General features: G+C 42.0%; 1 protein-coding gene across 1 annotated transcript; it reads right to left on the minus strand.

The window, feature by feature from the left end:
* Positions 1-111: 111 nt before the first annotated feature.
* LOC138961952 (aldehyde dehydrogenase family 16 member A1-like) lies at positions 112-21,244 on the minus strand. Its single transcript, XM_070333636.1, has 14 exons — positions 21,116-21,244; positions 19,944-20,046; positions 18,899-19,025; positions 18,280-18,458; positions 16,465-16,733; positions 14,323-14,475; positions 13,427-13,627; positions 12,739-12,837; positions 12,134-12,376; positions 10,076-10,221; positions 9,205-9,372; positions 8,328-8,532; positions 7,794-7,979; positions 112-7,336 (listed from the first exon to the last, which is right to left on the minus strand). The coding sequence occupies exons 1-14, from the start codon at positions 21,212-21,214 to the stop codon at positions 7,037-7,039; spliced, it is 2,478 nt and encodes an 825-aa protein (XP_070189737.1). The 5' UTR covers positions 21,215-21,244; the 3' UTR covers positions 112-7,036.
* Between the last annotated feature and the right edge of the window lie 37 nt (positions 21,245-21,281).

Genomic DNA, 21,281 nt, shown 5'->3' on the forward strand with positions numbered 1-21,281 from the left:
TCTCTCTCTCTCTGAACTCTCACTTTTGTTGCATAGAGCGTTCCTTTGATCTTATCAACAGTGCTCTCCCTCATTTGGTTATGATTCTCAAGACAAAACAAACCCAGAAAGGAGAAATCATTACAATTTATTCATCGTCATGTAACAAAATCAAACAAACCGATCTTGAGCTTCACACAGGTACATGGGATGCTAGAAATCACTGAAGGCAGAGAAAATACGACGTTATCAACCCCAAGTCAGCATTTGTGCAAGACTGAATGGAATCTTTGTGGAAGAATCATGAATGGAAATTAGGCAAATTTCATCTCAATCCAATCTTTTTTTTTTAAATCACGCTGTAAATCACGCTGCAGAAAAAAATGCATACTTTAATGGTTACGTTGACTATTGAGACATCTAAAGCCAGTAAAGGTAATGTTGACTATAATTCAGACACCGTCTCTGCAGGTTATGTCGACTAATCAGACAGGGTGCTAACCATGAAGTCAAATCAATCTTACACTGACATAACTGGAATATGTAAAGGCGTTAGTCCTACAGAAAAGTGAGTTTCAACAATGGACGAAGTCTGGAAATAACTCTGTCAGGTTTTTATAGTTTGTGGAAGTTCCTTTTCCAAACACTGAGGCAAAGGACACGTGATATTGCAAACCAATCAATAGCAAGCAGCGTGTCTCCACTCGTAGTCCGCGATCTGTGCAGCAGAGGGATGCAATCACATCAACAATGCCGATAGTACCCAATATTGACGGACTGTGTGATGATATCTTCTGCTATGGTCTGTTGAGACAGTGATATCAAAATCGAGACCGAAGGTCAAGATTTTGATATCACTGTCGAAACAGACCAATAGCAGAAGATATCGTCACACAGTCAGTCAATGTTAGATATATTGCTAATTCTCTGGACATTTTGTATTTACTGTAAAGAAATTACAAAAGTATTTGTCTCAGTTTTGGCTGTTCCATATCCCTCCCTCTGATTATTATTTCTTTTTGTTCACTCTTTTCTTGTACTTTTCAGTATTTCAAAATGTCTTTTCTTTCAAAAAGTCTTTAGTCACTTGCTCAACTAAATTCTGGGATAATTACATTTTCATATATATTTGTTTGTTTTTAAATGTAGGTGTTTTTGATTTTGAAGTGGGGAAGCAATAAAGAGGTCGTCGATATCAAAACTGATATCGACAGAAATGTCGTCGATATCACTTTTGCACTGAGCTCAGTTTTGCCCAATTGACCAATGGAAATCCACGTAACATATGAAATAGCAATATTCAGCTCTGATGTGCATCCTTTCGCATGACTAGAGAGTTATATTGAGCAGACAATGCAGAGAACACAGATCGCTGGTATGTCATTCGTTCGCATGACTTCACTGTCACAGATCGCGATGTAAACATGCCACTTGCTAGTGATTGATCTACAATGTCATGACCGTGTTGTTTGCCTCAGTGTTTCCAAGGAAAAGGAACTCTTTCAAAACCCATAAAAACATGACAGTTATTTTTTAACATCGTCAATAGCTCATTTTACAACATCAAAATTGTCTCCCAATTTATATCTGAAATAAAAATGTCTTTGGCACACTAGAATTACAGAGGGTCATTGGAATTTGGTGTAGATATGAAGACACAAACCAGGCCAGGGATCGGGTGAACCAAAAAACGCTGAAAATGAACTCAGCAAAAGGTCTTGCATACCAGTTGATATTTCGTTTGTTTGTTTGTTTGTTTATTTGTTGCTTAACGTCCAGCCGACTACGCAGAGCCATATCAGGACGAGGAAGGGGGGGATGAAGGGGGCCACTTGTCAAGCGATTCCTGTTTACAAATGCACTAACCCATTACTTGTGTCCCAGCAGGCTTTAGTAAAACTAAATTAATACCTACTGGAAGATTACCAGTTTCCAGTATGTTAAAATAGGCTTAACCTATCTACTGCTGGACTTACATCAGAACACAACAGATTAAATTATACATGAATCGCGAGACAAGCGGCAAGAGAAGAGATTTTTGGAAAATATACAGGTGAATGAGCAAGAAGGCAGAAAAAAGAAAAGAATTCATGAAGAAAAAGAGAGCATGACAGGAAAGAGGAACCAAAAATATACCTAACAGCAAACTAGAAAGCTCCTGCGGTTCCAAAAACAGGAGGGGCCTTTAAGTTCATAACCGCAGTGCCCCACTGCGGGAGATATTTCGTTTAACCAGTTTCTTCCAGATAAAAATAATATACCATCATGTAAGAATAGGAGCGGCTTAGTAAGCATAACAGAGTCACCAGTTTCTGCAAGAATCTCGATTCTTTATTGTTTGGAAAATGGCTAGCGCCATCACTTTATAAACTGCATGGGTACAATTTGGTAAAGGAGCGTTTCAGGCCTTCCTTAATTCAGCCCAAAGTCGACTTTGCAAATTCTTTTTACTGAGAATTCAGTGCCAAAGCTTCCTGCAGCAAGCTTCGTGAAGTAGTCAATTAATAGCAGGCTTTACATACCAATAACTAATATAGAAAAATGTGTTTTCACTGTTGCCGAAAACAGAAACTTTATCTTGTAGGATCTGTTTCAGATACAACAACATTCAACTAACTACATGTAATTCAACAAATAAAATTTAAAAAATTAAATAATTTATTACATCTTTCTTTCTTTATTTGGTGTTTAACGTCGTTTTCAACCGTTCAAGGTTATATCGCGACGGGGAAAAGGGGGAGATGGGATAGAGCCACTTGTTAATTGTTTCTTGTTCACAAAAGCACTAATAAAAAAATTGCTCCAGGGGCTTGCAACGTAGTACAATGACTTAACATTTCTTACATACTGCTTGACTAAAATCTTTACAAACATTGACTATATTCTATACAAGAAACACTTAACAAGGGTAAAAGGAGAAACAGAATCCGTTAGTTGCCTCTTACGACATGCTGGGGAGCATCGGGTAAATTCTTCCCCCTAACCCGCGGGGGGAAGTTATTACAGACTGACTACAGCAATACAAAAACCATATTGAACCCTTACATTTACGAACTACAGTGGAACCGGCCCTCCTCCCAAAGACATACAAAAACCTGACGAAATCAGGTTTCAAAAAGGAGGGAGTCTTAAAACCGGGGTACATCTAAAGAAGTCTCAAATTAGCGGGTCTAAAAAAGGAGATTCCTCTGTATATCATACTAATTGAGCTGGTGATAACAATAGATAACAATAGATAATGCATGGGATTTCTTCAGTTGTGCATTCATGGATGAAACAGTAACAATGTACAAGACTTTTACAGCTCTTTTTGATTTTAAACAAACTTCCTCACAGAGAAAATTTCTAACTTACAAAATAGAAGAAAAAACAGCATGTTCAAAATTAAAAACAAACCAGCAAACACATGCAAAGCAAGAGCAATCATTTCTTTGTGAAAAAAAAGACCAAATAGATATTTATTAGCAAATAAACCAACAAACAAACACCAACAAAGGGCAAGAAATGTAATTTTGAAAACAATTCAAATGGTAGTCCCGTTCTTCTACAGCAAAAAAGGTACAAGCGACCCGCCTCTGAGAAAACTGATGAGAAGAATACGTAAAAATCTTGCTACCTCTTCTCTTCAAAATATGTATTTTTTAAACAGGTACAAAAAAAGCAAGCAAACAACATAAGGAAAAAAAACGCACCAACGGCAACATATGATGCCCAAAAAAGAGGAGGAAAGAAGAAAAAGGAAAATCAATGCTCCAACAATTGCTCAAGCAAGCCTCATCAAAAAGTAAACAATTACATCTAACACTAATTAACAAATGACCTTGTCATCCAGGTGGCATCAAGCAACTTTTTACACTCCTTCCATACAAGAGATCTTAAGAGCCTAACCAATACGCAAAAAAACCAACTGATCAATCTTTAAGCATTATAACATTAAACTATCGATCGTAAAAGTAAATTTGTTTGAACTGTCATGAAATCCAATTGATAACAAAATAGATTGAACTGTGCGACCGTCATAAGATGAATAGAGCAGGGATATCGCCAGGATTTCTACTACTAGGGTCCCTTGTAGCTTAGCTGGTCAAGCATTGGACTGGTGATCCTTGAATCACGGGTTTGAATCCAGGCCGCGGCAGACACGGGTCAACTAAATGTGCAGACTTAGGTCCCACCCTCTTGTTACCATTGTGGCACGTAAAAGACCTTGGTCATTGTGCCAGAAGAGCAGATGGATGATAACCCCTAAATGCACATACATGGGTTGCGTGACTCTTGTTGCTGCTAGCTTTCCACTGGGAGGAAGTGACCCAAAATTTTGCAGCAATAGGACAATAAGTAATTAAAATAGAGAGAGAAACAAAGTTCATTTAGCAGAATTTAAAGCAAACACAAACCACTGACTGTGGAAAGCATCGATTAAAAATAGCACCAAAAACATCATCACCCAAAAACACACACAAACTGGGAAAAACTCCAATCTTGGCAGCATGAAAACAGACTGGCTATCATGAATAATCAACAAAACTAAGGAAATCGGCTCACGACTAAAAATACAAATAAGGCAAATTAATACTTCTGTTGGGGATGATGTTGTGAAAAAAGTCTGGAAGGTTTTTTTGCATTATGAAAGATATGCTTTTCTTGAAAGTAAAGTGAGATGTAAACACGGCGATAGTGTTTCCATATATACAACAAGCTTCCATGTGCACATCAAATGAAAAAAGTCATTTTATCCACACAGATACCAGATATGTAAGGCAGGAGGAATAAGAAACCAGAAACTTATTTTCTGTTGAGCAGAAGTCACTGTTAAACCAAGACAAAACTGCAGGGGAAAAATTAGTCGAAAATACAAAAATGAACTGCACTCTTACTTACCCGCACCAGCTGCATGCAGTGCTTTCAACACACCCAATTTTGACACATTTCCAAAAAATATCATTAAATATCTGATGCACTTACATTAAATTGGTTTGCTTTTGTGAAATATTTGATTCTTAAATGTTTCTAATTAACATAACATGTACGAGGGTAATTTTAACACATAATCCAAATATTTTCAAAGAAAATGGTATATTATTGGATTTCGCAAAAAGTTTTGCTCTTTGAGACACCAACACACTTTTGGGTGGGGTTGGAAACACACTTCCAGGTAGAAAACGGTTCATGGGAAACAACTCATCCTTTCTGGCCTATTTAGCAAACTGGCAGTGGAAACGATTGCCTCCCTTTACCTGTCTCTGGTGTCTGTGAATTTTTTTTAATACATTTTTCTTCCTACCGCCAGTATACTGGTGCTATGTCGTGAAAAAGGTTTACTTCACTGGATCACACTTTGGACTACACAGTCCGGATGATGTGGGCTGTGTACGACCCATACGTAAGAAGTATGGGTCGTACACAACCCACCCCAAATAGGGATAAACTTTTCACCACCACTTTGCAGAGTATGGGTCGTACACAACCCACATCATCCGAATAGGGATGAACACCATAAAATACCTTCTTTAATTCCATTTGGGCGGTCCACGATCCACAACATCCGGACTGTGTAGTTCAAATGACGTCATTGTTTATTTGTTTGCAAAGATAATCCTTTTAAAAATTGGTCGATAGGAAAGTTATGTGGTGTTTGAGGACTACATGAAGTCTCGATCCCAAACTCCTAATAGTTTTAGAGATACATGTACAGACACTTTTGTGGGGCTCTGGGTCGTCCACGACCCAGGAAGCACAGTGAATGTAAACACATTAGGATCAACTTAAAGTTGTTCTTTTGTTTAAATCACAATTTTGTTAAATCTTCAAATGACAAGTCTACCAAATACTCCATTTGTTATCTTCGACGATCAGCATCTCCTCCCTCCCTCTTCCCTCACCAGTAATATTTCTCAAATCTGAGACTTAACTTTGGCTGTATAAAAATTAAGTTATGGCATGAATATGTTCGACTGAAATACTCTACAGTCATATATATAAAAGCAGCATAATGTCAGATTAAGTAATACTGGTTAATCAGCTTTATTTTAGCACAGTAATGGTATATATACACTTTCCAAATATCTAATTACATGTACATTCGATGTTATATATAGGTAGAATTCTGATTGATAAAGTTATTCCAGCTCTTTCCTTGCAAACGGAAAACTTCTGAATTATAGCCCAAAACAGAATAATTAGTGTAAGTATGAAAACTTTCCCTGAACAGAAAACCACCAGCAAACACAGGATTATTAATAACAATAAAATCCACAAAATCATTTACAACAAGTAGGTACTTTTTTCTCTCTAGCTGCTGGCATCGCAGCCGCAAAACATACAGCATGTATTTCATTTTGATTATTCAATCTCTTTAATTAATCATTCAGCTAAATAATTCTCACTTCATCGGAATTTTTCTCTGAGGCAAGAGGTTTATATTTTTCCAGCTGTGTCAATTAACAGTTTAAATAGCATTCTCCCGCAGTCTATCGAGAAAAGCGGGCAGCAAAACAAAAGGGTCTGATAAGATCAAATTTGACCACATTACCCATAATGGATGACTTCACAATTGGTGATCAAATGACGGATGATGCTCTGCCGTTGTCACACATAACAGACATTAGTTTTTGTAATCATCTATCTATTTGCAACTGTGCCATTAAAAAAATAAAGGTTTGATTGCAATTGCACACTGAAGACACCATTATAAGACTGAGGCTTGTTGCTTTCTAAACTAGGGATGGTTTTCCTTGTAGTGAGAACGTACAGGAACAAAACACTGTTCAAATCAAAAAGGTTTTTTGAAACAAATTTCCCAGAGGGAGTTTAATTCTATGCAAATTTGTATATAAAAAAAAGAAAAAAAGAAGAAAAAAAGAAGCCTGTTCAGTGTTGCTTAAAAAGAAGTCAGAAAACTATGCCAAACTATGGACTGCAAAAGAAAGCGAAATCAGTTATGTATGAGACTCACTTAACGTCACCTATTATGGTGCTACCTAATTGCTACAGTCATCCATTATGGGCAGAAGTGGTCAAAGTCAACCCTTTCAACAAAAACGGAATGTTATCCGGCTCAGTTGGCAAAAATCTCACCCATGGGAATCCACACCGTCTTGGGCTGTGTGGACTGGAAAAGAAACTCCTCCCCCTGACCCTGACACGGTGTGGCAAAGTCGCGCTCGTGCCCGTTGTTGACCCAGGTTCGCTTGACGTTCTCGGCGGCAGCGTGCTCGACAAACTTTGACCCTTCAGCAGAGCCGAAGTACCAGACGGCCTGGACGTCGTGATGTTCTGACAGAACCCTGGTGAGGTGATCCTTGTTGCCTGTCAGGATGTTCACCACGCCCCCCGGCAGGTCTGACGTGTCAAACACCTGAACACAGTGGGACAATGTGTTACTGATAAAAATCAGACAGATTGTGTGTGTGTGTGTGTTGTGTGTGTGTGGTGTGTGTGTGTGTGGGTGTGTGGTGTGTGTGTGGTGTGTGTGTGGTGTGTGTGTGTGTGTGTGTGTGTGTGTGTGTGGTGTGTGGTGTGTGTGTGTGGTGTGTGGTGTGTGTGGTGTGTGTGTGTGTGGGTGTGCAACTACCTCCATTCAAAATGCTAACTCTTCTGATACATTTGAATTATTGGAAATAACAAATAAACAGAAAACCCTCGTCTTTCACCATTTTTTCCTACCATTCTAATGAATTTAGCATGCCTAAAGAAGACCTCCTACATGTCAAAACTATCGGAGGCTCGACAGTCTAGGGGTCAGATAATAAAAGTACGCGTAACTTACAAAAGACCGACACTGAACAAGTATGAAAAAAAGAGCCCACAGTTACCTGATAGAGCTGTATGGCAGCTAAGGGGTGTTTCTCGCTGGGAATCATGATGACAGCGTTGCCACGGGAGATGGCCGCAGCGAACAGCGACACAAAGGACAGTAATGGCTGTGCATCAGGGCAGGCCACTCCTATTATTCCCACTGACTCGTTCGTCTCAAACACAGTGCCGTACATCGGGACCTCCTGCAAAAAGAAGTCAAACGCAAACTTCAGCACGATGGTTACAGACCTACGTCTTTCCTTCTTTGACGATAAATCTCAATGCTTTTTTTTTAAATTTCCGAAGAGGAGTAACACAATGTTATCTTATATGTGAGTGAGTACAGTAAATCTCTTCCATTAGTCAAAAACATATGAATTTTTAAGCTCATCTTAATTGCAAGCAAACTCCACTTATAATAAGTGGATTTTTAAATACGTGAACATTTTCTTTCATCAACAAAACACAAAGACAAGGAACTTTCTCGATCCAAGTAACAGCGCAGAAGTGTAAGACTAGCTCTCTGACACATAATATCCAACTATTCAAACCTGCACAGAGCCTCCATATTTATCACAGTAGGCCGCCCAGAAGAAGAGTCGCTCCAGAGCCAGCTCCACTTCTTTCTGACCTTGACCTTTGGCTTGACCGGTCATGACCTCTATGCACTCGGCAAGGTTGTTCTTCTGCAACTCCATGTTCTCTGCGATGTAATAGAGGATCTGTGCTTTGTTGTGCCCTGGCCGCTTGCTCCAGCTGTAGGTTAAAAAAAAATCAAAAACTGAGATTACAAATAATAAGTGCATCTCATTTTCAAGTCATAAATTAAGCTTTAACATAAATCCGAAAACAGGGAGACTAATAATAATGATGGCTATGCGTGACCCTATTGCGAAAGACTGAACGCTTTCTCAGATAAGATACCACTAATTAATTTGTCTGTTTGTTTGTCCACTATATAGGCCATTGGGCCGATGTACTTGTGAACGTCTTGTTTTCTTAAAATTAAAACGCTCCAGTACCTTACTACTCTGTTTGTTTGATTCTTGAAGCTAACATAGGAAAAGCTGGTTCTGCATAATCTTTTAATCATCTTGCTGTTTGGCTGATGCAAGTTCTTACTTTTCAGCCAAGCTCAAGTACATAGAAATGTATCAGCTCTTTATATTGACTGTAAACCGTCTCTAACTTTTCTGTGAACAGTGGTTGTGGACAACTGAGAGTCATTATTACATAATAATTCCCACATAAAACTGGCACACTGACAGACAGACAGAAACTTACACACACAGACACGGACAAAGTATAAGCAGTTCATCAATAAGTTAAATCAAAGCGAACACTGTCTAAACCTTTCACAAAACCGAAACGAGAAATTTTTAGGAAATAAAAGAAAGAAAACAGAACAGCTTCATTATTACAACATACCCAGCCACTGCCTTTCCGGCCGCTTCCACAGCGTTTCGTACATCCTTGCGGGTCGCCTCTGACACCTGACCCATGACCTTTCCATCAGAGGTCAGCACGGGGCGCGAGTACTGGCCATCTGGACGCTTCTGTACGCCGCCATAGTACAGCTTGTGAGTCTGGTCAATGCTGTAAATAAAAAGAAATCTTAATAACAAGCTATAGGGTTTTTTTTAGTAAAAAAAAATAGTAACACAACCGAAAACAAAGCATGTTCAGTGCAACTGCTATGGAGGTATAAGAAGTCTCCAAACCTTTGTGTCATTGGGGATCTGCTAGGCAAAACAAAATTCAGATAAAATGTAAAGGGAAAGCAACTCAGTAAACATGAAGAAAACCACAGAAAGTACTGGGGTACTGCTAAGATTTGTTTTCGTTTGTGAATTTGCCGTAAAGGGTATGATTTTTTTAATTCTGAGGCAGTCATTGACACCACCTTTCCCCAACCACATAACAAAATTTGCAAGATTTGCCAAAATGACGCCACCATTTTCCGCAACTTGAAAGAAGTTTCCGCATTTTGACGACAGCAAAACACGAACAGGTGTAGTTGAGGATGAGAAATAACACCTGTACCCTTATCTCAGTTGCCTCCCTTGTTTCACTTACTCTCAGGAACATGTACTTATTGCAACCAAACAACTAAGCAACCAAACATAAAGGTGTGATAAAGCATGAACATAATACCGGTCAGCTCACCTGAATTACCTCCCTTGCTCTCTTCATCACTCTCATGAACATGAACTTATTGCAACCAGCCAAACAAAACAAGAACAAAGTAAGCAACATAACAAAACAAACAGGTGAGATAATAAAAGAAAAATAAACTGACGCAGGTGAGTCTCCACTTGCACCTCCCACTGCAGCAGCATCTGAGGGGCGGGGGCCCACGGTGGAACCAAAGGTGTGGAGGTTCAAACCCTGGGCCCCAGGTGCCTCCCGCTGGGCCCATGATGGCTGCACGTACTCCAGCAGACCCTGTCAAAGATGCAAGAATGAGTGTGTGGTAAAAACCGGCAGACAGACAGGTATACACAGACGCAAAGGCAGATAGACAGACGGACAGGCAGACATGCACACAGAGGCAAACACACACAGCCTTTGATTTTCAAAAGTTCTTTCTCATATTACTCAAGTAGGCGGTGATCCTTATCCTTTAACATACTCAAATGTGAACAAGTTAATAGTAATACACACTATAATGCAGGAGCAATCATTTTTCTTCTTAATCTCACATTTCTTCACAGATTACATGTACACATACACACAGGGGAAACAGAATGATCTCTTAGAAATTCTGTGACTTAACATTATCAACACAAGCAGACCCATATATATATACTGTTCAAAAAAAGAAACACATAGCTTGTAATATTTGGTTAATTTAGTTATATGGCTACAAGGATATCCACCAAACTGCAGAAAATGTTTATCTGGTCGTCGACCTTTCGTCCATTGCCACAAGTGAGCTCTGCACGTGACGCATGCGTTATCAGTGGCTACAATGTCAAAATTGCTCATTCGTGAAACTCGGGGAATATTGAGCTCTCACCATGTCTTCCAAAACCCATAAAAGCGGATTGTTCGCCACAAAGAAATCAGACGACAATTCAGCGACGAAAGATGGCCCGATTGAGCAGAGAAGACCGCCAAATTGCATTGGGTCGTTTACAAGCAGGCCAAAGTCAAAGTGCAATCGCCAGGCACTTCCACGTGTCCCAGAGCACCATCAGTAGACTGTGGGTCAGGTTTCAAGCCACTGGCTCTGTTGCTGACTTGCCACGAGCGGGAAGACCAAGGGCGACAACTGCTGCTCACGACCGCTTCATACGGCTCCGCCACCTCCGGAATCGTTTCCTGTCGGCCTCATCTTCTGTCCAGGCTCTCCCCGGGCCACACCGATTATCGGACCAGACCGTGCGGAACCGCCTGCATGAAGCTGGTTTGAGAGCTCGCAGACCTCACAGAGGAGCTGTCCTCACCCGCCGCCATCGCCAGAACCGAGTGCAGTGGGGCAACCAGCACCTTCGCTGGACCGTCCGGAATCACTGGAGACACGTGTGGTTCAGCGACGAGTCCTACTTCCTGCCGTCCAGCGACATGATGGTCGGAGGAGGGTCTACCGGAGAGTAAATGAACGTTACGCGCCCAACTGTGTGGATGAGGCACCCGTTCATGGTGGTGGAGGCGTCATGGTGTGGGGGGCGATCAATACCGCTGGAAGGAGCACCCTGGTGCACGTCCAAGGGCGCATAACTGCCCAGCGATACGTGGAGGAAATTCTGCGCCCACACGCCCTTCCTCTTCTGGCTGACCAGGATGCCATATTCCAGCAGGACAACGCTCGCCCGCACACAGCACGACTCACCACCCAGTTCCTCACCGACCACCATGTCCAGGTGCTTCCCTGGCCATCCATGTCGCCAGACATGAACCCGATAGAACACCTCTGGGATGAATTGGACAGACGTGTGCGCAGGCGAGAAGAAGCGCCGGCAAATCACCGCGATCTATTGCAGGCACTTCAGGAGGAGTGGGACACCATCCCACAGCAAGATATCCGGCATCTGATCCAGTCCATGCCCAGAAGGTGCCGGGCAGTTGTTGCTGCTCAAGGCAGTCACACCCCCTACTGACTTGACAGCCTCGGCACCCAATCGTATTGATTGACTGATTGATTTGAAGATGCAAATGAACTGTGTGTGCATTCAACTGTGTCCATACCAAATTTCAAACAAATAATCTAAATATTGGATTTTCTGTTAATTTTTTCGAAAAATAAAACAAATTTGGCAAGTAGCAACTATGCGTTTCTTTTTTTGAACAGTATATATACACACTCTAACCAAATCCAACTAAAAAAAAAAGTTAAAAAAATACCACAGCTTACCCGCCTACTTCCCACGCGACCACTACCACTCTGCTTGGCACCACCAAAACCCGCGGCAGCGTCCACGGTGTTGTGGCTGTTGATCCACACAGTTCCAGCCTGCAGGCCCGCTGTCACCTCCATCGCCAGACTCACGTTCTCTGTCCACACGCTGGCAGCCATGGCTAGTGTCGAGTTATTGGCGATCGCTATGGCTTCCTTAGCCGTACGGAAAGGGATGAGGCACACGACTGGGCCCTGAACCTGAAACAATGATCACATGCTACTATGAGAACAGTGAAATTAAAGCAGCTCGCCAAAACTGAAGTAAAAGCTTGATACAAAAGTTGCACAAAATGTCTGTGCTAGAAAGTCAGAATAGAGGAGAATGAGATGAAGAAATCCAAGCATGTCTTCAAAAACGCAAATTTTTGTTGTTAGCTGTCCTTTGTGACCGTGGTAGAGATGTGAGGACTACACATGACTACAGCTCAGTTTAAGATGCCAGGTTCACATACTATGAGTTTTTTCATCCCTCTTTCTCCCCTCCTCCCATCTTCTCTGTGTCTGTAACATGCACACAAGGAGACACACGCACACACAAACAGATTTCAAGTTGTACTCACATCTTCATACACAATACGTGAGGCTGTCTGCGCACCAACCACCAAGGTAGGAGGGTAAAATGTTCCCCGCGTACAGTTTTCTGTACTGGCTTGGAAAACCTGTGGCAAGACAAAAAGAAAGAGACTTGGTCATTTGTGATAGTTTTATACAACCAGCACTGCTCAAAGGCATACGTCCTTTCAGTGTTCCTAATTTATATTGTGTATTTCTAAACTGCCACTCATAATCTGGAGCATGACAGAAGCACAGCTGTCCCTAATGTTGATTCCAACCAATCCAACCCGCGGCTGGTTCCAACTTTCTAAACGCTGGCAGATCACCTTTGGTTCATGTGACTTCAATCCTGAACTAACTCTAACAAAGTACAGTGGAACCAACCTCAGACAATGTGAGAAAATAAAACCTTGTGAAGGAGGGAGTTTCAAAATGGGGGTAAATGTACAGAGGCAATGAAGAGAAACTGTGAGAAAACAGGGTCTCAGAAGGGAGGGAGTCTTACATCAAGGGTCTTCTTCTTCTTCGTTCATGGGCTCAAACTCCCACGTTCACTCATGTTTTGGCATGAGTGAGTTTTTACGTGTATGACCGTTTTTAACCCGCCATTCAGTCAGCCATACACCGCGTTCGGGGGACAACCAAGGGACTTAAAGGGGGGTTCCACTGTAACCTCGTCCAGTGTCAACACACCTGAGCCCCCTCCTGTTTGGCCTCCTCCACCAGCTGTCTGACCAGGTCCAGCTGCAGACCCTCGCCGGCCAAGGCACCCACGTCCTGGTTCTTCTCCAGGCTGTTCCCCACCTTGACGTTCTGCAGGCGCTTGCACAGCTTCTGGGTCAGGCTTTTTTCCACCGACTCCTGCACCAGCAGTCTCGACACTGAGGTGTTCAGCTGAAAGAAAACATAAAGAGGGATGAAAATATTAGCTAGGGGCAATCATAATGGCTTTAATTTGTTAAAAGAAAGACAGATTTTTGTTTTGTCACCAGACAACAGACCATAAAGTTGTATTTCAAGTATATGATGCAAACTCATACAATCTGATGAAATTTGGGATCTCAAGATTGATCTCTCGAGACAGGGAGAGAGAGAGAGAGACTGACAGAGACAGATTAAGATGCAGAGAGAGAGAGAGAGAGAGAGAGAGAGAGAGAGAGAGAGAGAGAGAGAGAGAGAGAGAGAGAGAGAGAGAGAAGACAGAGAGAGAGAAGACAGAGGGAGAGAGAGACAAAGAGAGAAAGAGAGACAGAGACAAAGACTGAGAGAGCAAAGGAAAGACAGAAAGAGAGAGGTAGAGACAGACAGGGAGGATTGACATAGAGATCAACAGACAGACAGCTTGAGAAAGAGAGATGAAGAGACAGTTATCTCGCCTTTGAAGTCAAAAGCACTGAAAAGGAGACCGAGACAGACTAAGAAAAAGAGAGAGGGAGACCTCAGAGAGAAACAGACACACAGCCAAAAACAGACAGCCAGCTAGTGTCAGACAGACAGACACAGAGACAGACTGACACAGAGACAGACAGATACAGTGACATACAGACAGACACAGAGACGGACTGATGCTGCCCTAGCAGTCAGCCTACCTGCCCTGCATACCCCCAGCCAGCATCCACCACACCCTCCACGACGCTGTCCAGGTCGGCCGTGTCGAAGACCACCATGGGACTGCGGCCACTCAGCTCCAACGACAGACTTGTCCCTCTGCCCGCCATTAGCTGACGCACCATCTGCCCTTCCTGAAACAATCAACAAATCTCATTTTGATAATAATAATAATGACAGCTTATATAGCGTGAACTACAGTAATCTATGCTCTCTGCGCTTTACATATTAACTATGAATAAAAACATACTATTTAACATCAAATACATTTATAATATACTTTCTATTAAAATAATGTTTTGGAGTTGAATAACTAATAAGGTTGAGGAGTATGTGTGTATGAATGTTACCCACAACAGGACTACAGCAGTCCCTGCAATGTACGGCCCCCGGCGTGAGCGGACACCTGACATGTACGGACACATTTGCTCGGCACGGAGTGTTTTCCTTCTATATTTGCCCCCCCTTAAACGGACACCTGCAAAACGTGGACGCGGACACTCATTTTCGGTCCCAACAGCAGGTCATACCTCCAATGTACGGACAGACCATCGTCAAATTTTCACCACAACAAAATCGATAACAGAGCAGTCCGGTTCTTGGGACAAAGATCACAGCCGCAATGGCGTGATGACAGTCACTGATAACTTGAGTGCACGTGTACCCATCAGGAGAGGAGGTAGTTTTGGTCAGGAGTGGAGTACATGCGAAGATGCCAACATGAAACTGCACTGAGCTCTTTATTCTTGTCTGTTGGAGGTAAACAACAGAAACCACAGTCGATGAAGGTCCTGAGCGAAAGTGAGTGAAAAACCTGCCACAGTTCTCAGCATCGTGTGTCTGTGTGTAACCTCTTCCATTGACAAGATACTCTTGTTTCCCCTCAGCCTTGACCAGTGAGTCGGTTGCCTAATCTATGAACCCTTCAGTTGTCTTGCTTTGTCAAAAGTTACGACACAGTCAACTGGTTTTGCTCTGAGTGAACAGTGCAGCTGGCCTCTCTGGCCACAGCCCCCAACAGTACATGGCTGGAGGGAGTGAGAGAGAGGAAGGGGGGTGGGGGGGTGGAGGGTTAGCTGGCTAAACTCTGTGGGGTGTCCGGTGTCGCTGCATATCAGCAGGAAGAGCATTGGAGAGAAATAGAGAGGTGTACTCTTCCACACAATTTCCAAGCATCAGTTGTCACGGCTTGGGGTAGGCATTAGTGAGGGAGAGTGGGAGCTGTGTTATGTACAGTGTATTTCCGACTGAAGAGTGAAAAGTCACTGCCATGCCACATGATCGGCATGCAGTCAATAAAGCCAGACAAGAAAAAAAATAAATTACATGATTATGACATGCAGCTCTATCTGCTGCTATTTATTCAAACTGGTTTTCAAGCTTATTCTTGCAAAGCATCTGCACACACTCCTCTGTGCTGTGTTTGTGTGGCTGCTTTCGTATGTCAGTGCATGGTGAGTGTGTTCACTGCCTTGAGGATTTATTTTATCTCTTCTTTTCAACACTTTTCATACAAATCTTTTTTACAAGACGTTTAAAGAAGTATTAGGAGTTTATTGTTATTGTTTAGTAGCCACAAGAGGTGATTAGCATAGACTCAATCATGTTGTTTGTGTGTCTCTGTGTGACTGAGTGTATGGGGGAGGGGGTGGTGTGGTCACCCCTCCCGTGACCGGACACCTGCAATGTACGGACAGTTTTGCTATGGCCCAAGGGTGTCCGTTCATGAGAGGGACTGCTGTATTACCAATGCAATGGCTGCAATGCTATATGGCGAAATCAAATCTTGTTCTTCTTGTTCTTTCACTCTGCTTCAGAAACATGGAGGACTGCAACCAAAAGACCCACAAGCTGCAGACACTTATCAATAGATGTCTCATGAACATCTTAAAAATTGGATTGCCTGTTTTCATTTCGTACACTGACTTGTGGAACAGAGTAAGGCAAACTCCAATTGACATTTAGAAAAGGAAGTGAGGGTTGTTCGGCCACACCATACCCCCTCAAACATTACCAGTCAGGCCCTTGACTGGAACCCACCCGGTAAAAGGCATGCAGGTGGTCGCCAGGCAGGTTCGACTATATATTTTAAACCAAGAAAGAGAGTGACAGAATAAACTCACCCTAGTGGTTCCAGCATAGGCCACTTTATCCACCTCTTCTCTCAACACCAGTTTGTGCATCCCCCCACACTCTCGCCCATCCGTCACCACGTTGATCACGCCCGCCGGAAGCCCCGCCTCTTTGCACACTTCAGCAAACAGCAGTGCAGACAGGGGCGTTGCCGGCGAAGGGCAAATAACGACGGTGTTCCCAGTTGCCAAGGCTACAGCCACCCGCTGCACCATGGAAACAAGGGGTCGGGCGAAAGATGGAAGTACTGCCACCACTCCTGAAAATGAATGATTTGTGAGTTTGAAATGATTTTGCACCTCAGAAAAAATGAAATCTTGTCTCGTTCAATGAAGCTTCCATAAGCAAAAATTCGTACCGTCTTGTCTCGTTCTTGTGTTTAGATTTCGATTCGTAAACCCGACTGGATCTATTTGTCGTGCATCGTTTCTTGTTTTCTTTCTAACCTTGTCCGTTCCGTGTTGCGTCTGCTTTTTGTTGTCTTTTGTGTTCTTGTTTTTCCTGATGAAGCTTCCATAAGCGAAAATTCGTACCGTCTTGTCTCGTTCTTGTATTGGTGAGTATAGTATTCCTTTGTTTTTTAACTCAGAAAAAATGACCAACTTTTCACTTAGTTAACTAACACAGTCACAGGTAGCACTACCCCCAATCCCGCCAAAGAAATAAGTTGTCAGTTTGATTGTTTTTGCACCCGGGAAAACTGAAAGAGTTTTCACTGATCAGTAACTGGTTACCAATAAGTCACAGGTGCCTGTATCAATGTTCCTGTGTCATTAATTACTGTGTAACCTTATTTGTAAGGAATACTGTCCACATGTAGAAGTGTAAGTTGTTTTTTTTTAACCCAAACATCTCTCTTGGTTACCACCATGAACCAGGGAATACATTTTTTCAGGGAAAAATGGCCCATGGACTCCAGAGATCACGCGAAACAGGGAGTCACTGTAACCACTGCTGCAGAAGAAAATTGTTCTCAGTCTTAACTTTTGCGCCTTGGAAAATCTGACAGACTGATGACTTTGTTAGCAAATGGGGTGTTGCAGGTAGCTTTGTTTCCTCCTTGGGGATGAAGCTACCAGGGGAAGGGATTGTGTTGGAGGTGCGGGTAGAGGGGTAGCCCTCCCGGTGCTCCCCCTTGGACCTCCCTAGTCTAGGACCCTGGGTCTTCGCGAGGTGGCCATTGTGGCGTAATCCCTCCGGACTAGCATAACGTTTCCCTATCCCAAGACCGACCGTGCGTGGTCTATGACCACATCCTCTACGAGGTGACCCTATCAACTAGGCAGCGAAAGCCCCTAGGCGAAACACGGCGGATCTAGAGGAGAGAACCTCGATAAAAAATTTGAGCTGCCATGAAGACGGAGCATGTTGGCTGAGGACAGCGGGCAGACCTTCTGTGCCGACACCCATCTACAGGAGAAAACCAGGCATGCACGCATCAAACCCAACATGGCCATACAAACGGATATTCGACGGTATGGTGCTCGTCCCGCGGATCGCCAGGCGGAGACAGCGCCGGGTCCCCAGCCTCAAAGGGGCCCAGCCTCAGCTACTGGTGAAGCGACTCAAAAAATAGAAGAAAAAAAAAAAAATAGATTAGCAAATGCTGCAGTCAAAGTAGCTGACGCAACCCACTGTAGTATTACGCTCGCTGGTCAGGATTAAGGGCAAAAGTATCGCTTATAGCCTGAAAATGATGGCACACAAGCAATGAAGCAGTTTAAGCCAGGTACCAAGTAGTCCTTGCCAGGTACGTAAAAGGAGTAAAAACATGTAAAAAAAAAATGTTGGTAAAAGTTTCATACCGTAAGGTTTATATCCCTGGAGCTCTGTCGAGCAAAGCTGGGCCGAGCCGGTGTAGTGGTATAAGAGACGCACAGCTTGTGGCACTTCGATGTCGCGCGATTCACGCATCACTCGCCCCGTGTCAAGCGTTTCCACCACGCTGAACAGCTGCTGGTGCTTCTGAACATGCCGTGTTATGCTGTGGAAAGAGCAACAAACAAAAGATGTCTTCAGGGCACACAAAGTTAAAACAATAAACAACCCTCCTGTTGTTTTATTTTTTTTAAACCCTCCTGTTTGTTTTTTAATTTTAAGCCAGAGGCATTGATCTAACTCATAGGTTCAGGAGAAAGAATTTCTAACACAGAAGATTTTCCCAAATATATATTAGGATGTATTGACCGTGGACCTTAGATTACAGGTTCCCAGGGATATTACAAGGATTTTTTTTCTTCAGGAATTTTAACCAACGGTCATACTCATAAAGTGAGAAAGTTAGGCAATTCTGCAAAAATGAGAACTTAGTTTTCTGCAATTCAAAATAAGTTTTGGCAGTTTGCCAACCGCTGGCAGCAAATAATTAACATCTTTAGGTACCACTACACCAAAGGGCTCGTTCAACAATCATATCACAATCACCTGTACAGATGACGTGCACGTGCATTGTCAGATAACTTGCTCCATGTTTGGAATGCCGCCTTCGCTGCTTTAGACGCTTTTTCCACATCTGACTCGGTTGCATCGATCACAGTTGCAAGCAGTTCCCCTGTTTCGAAAACAAACAAACCCATGAATTTTTTGTTGAAAGAATTGTTACAAAACAGACGCATGCATTCATCTTCGGTCTCAATAATCACACATTGAAACATTGAACATCAACTGAACAAGGCTTCTACAAACACCAGCATTGGTCTCAAAGCCAAAGGACAATAGTTCAGTATGACCTGGATTGAAAATATGTATGGGTCCAAATACACTGGCTTCAAAAACATTGTTCTGTCAGAAATCTCATACATGTCATAAGTATCTGACAGTCAACTGGCCAGGGGTCAAAACAATGCGTCAGATAAAAAACAGTATGCATCATTGACTAAAATTCAAAGCCTGAGAACAACACTGAAGAAACATTAACACTTTTCAACTTCAAAACTTAAGAAAGATTCAACATTCTGGCTGTTGCTAGAAATTCTGGTGGGAACACAATTTAATCTCTTCAATCTATAATGGGTTTCAAAAGAGCTCTGAATAAAAGCAAGCCATGTTAATAATATGTTGGACATTGATAATATCCACAGAAACAAATAACAACAAAAAAACAATATCCTATGCCTTGTTTTTGTGGTTTGGCAAATAAAATGGTTTGTTTCCAATGTCAAGGCTAACAAAATTTAGATTGGTAGGTCAGTAACTTTTTTCTCCAAATGAATTTGTTTTAAATTATTATTAACACGGGACCATGTGGCTTTTTATTGGCAGAGCATTGTGTGAGTTGTGTCCCCTAAATGTTGGAGAAGAGTTATTTTTCTTGTTTAGTTTGCAGAAAATGATCGAGTTCTGTCATCAAATTTTTTTTTTTTAACATTTCAAGGGTAAAAAAAAAAAGCTTTAGGGTTGGGAAGAAAACATAAGGTCTGATCCATTAAATTTAAGGTTCTTGGCCTTTCACAAACAAAATAATCTGAACCTGTGGCAGGATTGTGGGCTTGACAGGGAGTCCCATTTTCAGACTTGCACCATTCATTGTTGATGAAATGTCCAAACTGCCGTTTATGATCGTCCAGCCACGCCTGAAAGTTAATAAAAAACACATTGATTAAAATAGAGATAAATCTAGAAGAAAAAAAACATTCAAATGTAAATCAAGCAAACTTTAAACAGATTAATTTGCACCAGAACAAAAGCAAAACTTGACAATGCTCTAGGTGCATGCATGTTGCGTGCCAAAGATCTGCCTCAAACTTTTCTGTAGTGATAAAATAATAAGCTTTGATACTTATACTTATAGTAGATACTCTTATTTGTCTAAAAAATATCATAAACTTTGTGTACCACTGCAAACTATATATATTCAGTTTTCTGAAACCTATGCAAGTGTACGACTCTATGAGGCGGGAGGGGGGGGGGTGGCAAAGGTGGCAGGGGGAACAGATGCACAAACTGATAAAAAATTACATTCACTTGAGGATCCGACTCACATGTGTACATGCCGTTCTCATCTTTGTCTACTCATGTTCATATCAATAAATCATAACTGGTGAGAAAAAAAATAGATTCGCCGATCAGCAGCAAAGATTTTTGTGCAAATAGAAAATGACTGTTTGTATGCATGCATATATATATCTATTGTCAATGTCATTCCAATGGAAATTAAATTTGCATGCATGGCCGTTTCACAAACAAATGTTGATATGCATATGATTGCCTTTGGCCTCTACATTAAATCAAGGAGCAATAGATCAGATCAAGATCGATGCATTGCAGGAACCTTTTTCATTGCAACGGAAACGAGAGAGCGCTACCCAAAATTTTTTTTTTTTAATAAGGCCCCCCCCCCCCCAAAAAAAAATAGTCTGGTACTTTATACCTAACATAACATAGGCAACAAAAATAGGGTCAGGATTTTTATTTTTAATTTTTTTTTTATTTCCAAAAAAACATATTAGTAGTAGTCCTTGGTATGGTAGCATTGTAATCCATACAATTTCTACGAAGTAACAATGGATACTAACTTACTAACACTGCTGATTTCCCCACACAGTCGTGATGTGTGCATTATTATGAACCCGACAGAGTCAAGCTTCACTTTATTATTGACTGACATAGGCGTTTCTCGGCATTGGCGCTATCCAGACTTACTTTAGCAACGTTGTCCGTATCGGCAGCGGGTCCATAGTTCATATTTTCGAAGATGGTTTGAACATTATTCGCCGAAGCACGAGCACTCGTGGCTGCCATTTTCGAACTGGGGTCAAGGACGTGAGGTCGTATGTGGCGGATTCTCTCTTGACACAGGCCTTCTGAT

Source organism: Littorina saxatilis, linkage group LG3 (genome assembly GCF_037325665.1).
Source record: "Littorina saxatilis isolate snail1 linkage group LG3, US_GU_Lsax_2.0, whole genome shotgun sequence".
In the NCBI taxonomy this organism is placed as follows: domain Eukaryota; kingdom Metazoa; phylum Mollusca; class Gastropoda; order Littorinimorpha; family Littorinidae; genus Littorina; species Littorina saxatilis.

What these genes read in the sequence shown, in the direction of transcription:
- LOC138961952 (XM_070333636.1), bottom strand. Translation starts at nt 21,214, where the DNA reads ATGGCAGCCACGAGTGCTCGTGCTTCGGCGAATAATGTTCAAACCATC. An exon ending in ATACGGACAACGTTGCTAAA is followed by an intron (nt 20,047 to 21,115) that starts GTAAGTCTGGAT and finishes ATTAACTTTCAG; the next exon opens with GCGTGGCTGGACGATCATAA. An exon ending in GCTGGGGGTATGCAGGGCAG is followed by an intron (nt 13,628 to 14,322) that starts GTAGGCTGACTG and finishes GTTTTCTTTCAG; the next exon opens with CTGAACACCTCAGTGTCGAG.